We start from the raw sequence: 5,198 nt of genomic DNA, 5'->3' as shown, positions 1-5,198 counted from the left end.
TTTATTTTTTAAATTATCTTATAAGATATATTTTTTAAATAAACAAAATTATATTAAAAATAATTTAAAAATTAATAGATTTTTTATAACATCATATTTTTATAGATAAAATGTATATAAAAAATAATTAAAAAAAATATTTTATTTATATTTAAAAAATAAAATTTTATAAATATTTTAATTTTGTATTTAATATACATCAAATAATTAATTATATAAAAAAAATATTTTTAAAATATTATTAAAAATAATAAATGTAAAAAATAATATAAATATCTTTGATTATTTCATTATTTATCAATTAATTTAATTTTTTACCCTGCCCAGAGGGTACTGAAACTAATGTTGCTGGTATAGATGATGATTCAGGAAATCCAGCAAATTGTGTTAACTGTAAAATTGATTATTATTTTAATGGTGATAATTTCATACCTGGTGTTAGTGTATGCAAAGAATGCCAAATTTTAAAATATGAGGGTGAATAAGCTAATCCTGGTGGTATAGCTACATTAGCTGTTTAATGTGACATTAATTGTCCTTATGGTACTTAAACTGAAAATGGATAAACTTTTTATATAGCATAAAAACAAGAATGTAATTTTTGTAAAGCTGACTATTATTACTTTATCGAAATAAATGATTTCGAACCAGGTGATTCCTATTGTGATATATGTTAAATAAAAAAAACTTCTGGTTCTTTAGCAACTATAGGTTATGAAGCTACATCAGAAAAATAATGTATCGTCACTTGCCCTACCGGAACAGTAAGTATGCATGGAGAAACTAATTTTTATAATGAGAAAAAAGAATGTAATAGATGTAATATTCACTTTTACTTTGATTCAGATAACTTTATAGATGGCGAAAGTACATGTAAACCTTGTCCTGTAAAAAAAATTATTGGTGGTGTACGGAATTTAGGAAAAAATGCTAAAAAAGATGTATAATGTGAAGTTTAATGTCCTTCTGGCACTGTGGTTTAAGATGGAAAAGCAACTTTTGAAAATGATAAATCTGAATGTGTTAAATGTGCTCCTAATTTTTATACTGCTAAGCCTTAAAGTTGGGTAGCAGGTATTGATATATGTTTTCCTTGTCCTAATATATTAATTTAAGGAGCTAAAGCTAATTATGGTACTTCTGCATCTATGGCTACTTAATGCAGAGTTGTTTTTTCATAACTTTTGAAATTTTCCTTATTATTTATTTATTTTTATTTTTTATGACTAATAAAATATAAAATATAATAAATATTACATATATATTAATTATTATATATTTTAATTTTAAATATAAAATATTATTTTTAATATAAATAATAGATATAATTAATACTAATTATACTTTTTTTAATTTTTTTACTTTTATATTTTAAAGAATTAATAATTTAAAATAAGTAATTACAAAAATAATTGTTTTATTAGTTATTAAATTTAAGTTAATAAATAAATAAAAAAATATTACTATAATATATTTAATATATTATTTATAAATGACAAAACAAATTTATCTAAGTAACGAGAAATAATATTTTTGATTTTATTTTTATTTGTTACATAAATAATTTATTATATTTTATTTTTTATTTACATTTCAATTTTATTATAGTATTTTTATTAATAAAACATTTGAATTGTTAATTTTTTAAATTTAAATGTTTTTTAATTGAAATTATATTTTTTTATTAATAATTAATTTATAAAATAATTTATTATCAAAAACTTTGTTCTTAAAGCAAAATGGATTAAGCGTTTTGCGTTAATAACAACTTTAATTTGTAAATATGTTTTTAATATATTTTAGTTATAAAAAATAGATAAATTTTTTATAAAATAATCATAAATATAAAATATAATAAAATTATAAATATGATTTTTATATATTTTATTTTTTTAAAAAAATTATTAAATATTTATTTGTTAAAAAAAAAAAAAATATTTTTTTTTAATAAATATAAGCATTTTTTATAATATAATATGTTTTTATATAAATTATTTATTTATTTAAATAGGTTATATATAAAACTTATTATAAATTTATTAATTATTATTTATAAAATTTTATAAATAAATTATTTTTTTAATAAATTAAAGATAAAATGATATTAATTTAAAAAATTATTATAAAAATATATTATATTTTCTTTTTGATTTATGTAAATTATATAGATTATTCTATTTATTTAATTTTTATAATTTCTTATATAAAAAATATATAAATTATTATCTTAGTTAATATTATAAAAAAATATATAATTTTTATAAAAAAAAAAGCTCTCTATTTATTATAATTCTTATTGAATAAAATTATTATTATAAACAATGATTATTATTTAAATTTTATAATTTTTTACTCTTAAATTATTAAAATAAATTTGATTTAGTTAAAATATAAATAAATTTACTGTAATTATTAATTAATATTTGAAGTTAATTATTTTATAATTATTAATTAAATTAAATTAATTTTTGTACAAGAAAAATATAATAACACATTTTTATTAGTTTTTTTTGCATAAGAATATTTTATAAATAATAAAAAAATAATTATTGTGCATAATATATATATTATATAATATAAACATATATAGTTTATTTTAATAAATAATAAAAATAATATTTTGGCCAATAATAATAAATAAAACATTATTTTTTATTTTACTCAGATAAAAAATTTCTAAATTAAATTATATTCTATATGTTTTTGAAGAATTTTAAATAAAACTCTAGTAATTTATAATAATTAATATTCAGTTTAAATTTAATATATTATATTGTAATTAAAATAATTTCAATATTAAAGATTATATTTTTAAATAAAAGATTATTAAATATATTTATTATATCTAAAAAAAAATGATTAAATCAAAGCTAAAAATAATTAGATTATAATCAACTCTTTTTAATTATTTTATTAATTAATTAAATATATGATTATGATATTTATATAGATAAAATTTTATTTATCATTTATTTATATATATTTATAATTATTTTTTTTATATATTATTATATTTTTAAATTTAAATTAATTTTATATTAAATTATTTTTTAAAATATCAAAAAAATATAATTAAATATAAAATTATTTCTAATTTAAATTATATAATTAAATTATTTGATATATAATTATATAATGTTATATAATTAATGTTTTTTTTCTATTTATTTATTATAGAAGATAAAGAAGATTAAAAATTAATAGTAAGATTAAGGTATTAAAAATATAATTTTTAAAATATGTGTGTAAATAATATAATAAATAAAAAAATTACAATATATATAAAATATTATTAATTATTTCTTATTTGGCATTAATTAATAAATAATAGGAATTTATTTTAAAAAAATTTATAATAACATTTTAGTTTTTTTGATTAATTCATTATCTATTAACTATTTTAATAATTAGCAATGTCCTGCTCTTACTGAAACTAAAATATATGTAGATAAGCTGATAATTAAGTAGTTCTTGCAAATTATATAGCAGTAATCCCAGAATTTGCTAATTGTATATCTCACTTTTTCTATAATCGAGCTCGTCTTTTTAATGCAGGTGCGTGCTCATACATAGCTTGTTAAGCAAAAAGATCTTTTGTCTGTGTAACTGTATAAAATACTGTTGCTAATATAGATATATGATATAACGTTCTTGTCCTTTTCTTACTGCACTTCCTTATAGACACATTATGTATTAATTAAAGGGTTCACTTTTACTATAGTGGTGATTCTCGTTTCTATGCAGGTTATAGTGTATGCACAGCTTATCAGATAATATGGCTGTCTATGTGAGTAGCAAATATAAGTGCTAAAGCTTCATTATAAAAATTTAATTTGCATGTCCTGGAATTTTTGTTTAAAAATAAATTGCATTTATTCTTAAAAACTATTCTTATTCTCTAATATTTTAAAGATAAAATTATTGAAAATATTTTTGTTTAATAGATATTATAAGCAATAAACATTTTCTTAAATACTAAATTTTATATATTTACTTAATATATACTAATTTGATCTTAAAAATTTAATAGATTAAGTTTATAAATATTTTATATCTTAAAAATAAAATATATTCATTTTTAAAAACTAAAAAAATATCAATTTTATATATATAAAATATTAACATTTAGTTGTTTTTTTTACATAAGTTAAATATTTAATTAAAAAAAAAAAAAAAATTATTTTTATTTTATGTTTTAAATTTCTTTTAAAATATAAAAAAGATATAAATAAAATATTGAAATAAAAATAATTTGAAATAAAATAATCATAAAAATATATAAATTATATATTATAAAATTTATTAATTTATATATTTATAAAAATATGATTATTCTAAAAATTTTTAATTTTAAAAAAGTAAAAGAAAATTAATATATATTATTAATTTTAAAATATAAAATAATAATACTATTTGTATTAAATTATTGTAAACAATAAAATTAATATACTTAATATTATTATTAATTGTATATATTAAAAATAATTTTAATTTTTTCAGTATTTTAATATAAAATAATATTAGAAATTTAATTAATTCTTAATTATATTTTTATATTATATAAATAAATAATTAATTTTATCATTTTATTTTAAATAATATTTTATATAATAAAACATATTTTTAATATAAATTATATAATTATTTTGATTAATTATATATTATTATATTTGGTTAAATTTATTTTTATTTTATAATATTAAAAATATAAAAAAATTATTCTATATGTATATTAAATTATTAATATGTAATTTTGTTTTAATATATTTAATTTTTAACTATATATGTTTTTAAATATTACAAAAAAATATTTTTTTAATTATATAAAATTTTTATTTTATACTTCTTTTCATTTTAGATTAAAAAGATAATAAATAATAATATTATCAATATTAATTGAAAATTATAATTATGATTATTTCAATATAAAATATTTTCATATTTTTTATATCATATATAAAAAAAAATCATAAAAAATTATTTTCTTTATTTGTTAATTTATTTTATAAGATATATTATTTTTTAATGATAAAAATTATAATAAAAATAAATAAAAAATTAATTATTTTATTATTACATCAAATTTTTATAGATAAAAAATAATTAAAGATAATATTTTATTTAATTATTTTATTTAAAAAATAATATTAAAAAAGATTATAATTTTGTATTTATATATTATATATTATATATTATAT

The 5,198-nt window shown here is 13.0% G+C and overlaps 2 protein-coding genes across 2 annotated transcripts, besides 10 other annotated features; one reads left to right on the top strand and one right to left on the bottom strand. All coding sequences in view use genetic code 6, as the record gives it.

The window, feature by feature from the left end:
- Nucleotides 1–254: 254 nt before the first annotated feature.
- Nucleotides 255–1,226, top strand: IMG5_018010 (immobilization antigen isoform, putative; the record flags this gene model as incomplete). Its single annotated transcript, XM_004039536.1, has 1 exon — nt 255–1,226. The coding sequence occupies one exon, from the start codon at nt 255–257 to the stop codon at nt 1,224–1,226; it is 972 nt and encodes a 323-aa protein (XP_004039584.1).
- Nucleotides 1,227–1,241: 15 nt separating this feature from the next.
- Nucleotides 1,242–1,295: a microsatellite.
- A 530-nt stretch (nt 1,296–1,825) lies between these two features.
- Nucleotides 1,826–1,870: a microsatellite.
- Nucleotides 1,871–2,957: 1,087 nt separating this feature from the next.
- Nucleotides 2,958–3,018: a microsatellite.
- Nucleotides 3,019–3,381: 363 nt separating this feature from the next.
- IMG5_018000 (hypothetical protein) lies at nt 3,382–4,125 on the bottom strand (the record flags this gene model as incomplete). Its single annotated transcript, XM_004039535.1, has 1 exon — nt 3,382–4,125. The coding sequence occupies one exon, from the start codon at nt 4,123–4,125 to the stop codon at nt 3,382–3,384; it is 744 nt and encodes a 247-aa protein (XP_004039583.1).
- Nucleotides 4,126–4,226: 101 nt separating this feature from the next.
- Nucleotides 4,227–4,267: a microsatellite.
- Nucleotide 4,268: 1 nt separating this feature from the next.
- Nucleotides 4,269–4,327: a microsatellite.
- A 42-nt stretch (nt 4,328–4,369) lies between these two features.
- Nucleotides 4,370–4,471: a microsatellite.
- Nucleotides 4,472–4,629: 158 nt separating this feature from the next.
- Nucleotides 4,630–4,681: a microsatellite.
- Nucleotides 4,632–4,678: a microsatellite.
- Nucleotides 4,682–5,113: 432 nt separating the features above from the next.
- Nucleotides 5,114–5,138: a microsatellite.
- A 33-nt stretch (nt 5,139–5,171) lies between these two features.
- Nucleotides 5,172–5,198: a microsatellite.

This window comes from Ichthyophthirius multifiliis (genome assembly GCF_000220395.1).
Source record: "Ichthyophthirius multifiliis unplaced genomic scaffold scaff_1120509249628, whole genome shotgun sequence".
NCBI lineage: Eukaryota > Ciliophora > Oligohymenophorea > Hymenostomatida > Ichthyophthirius > Ichthyophthirius multifiliis.
This window is presented reverse-complemented; position numbering and strand designations above follow the sequence as displayed.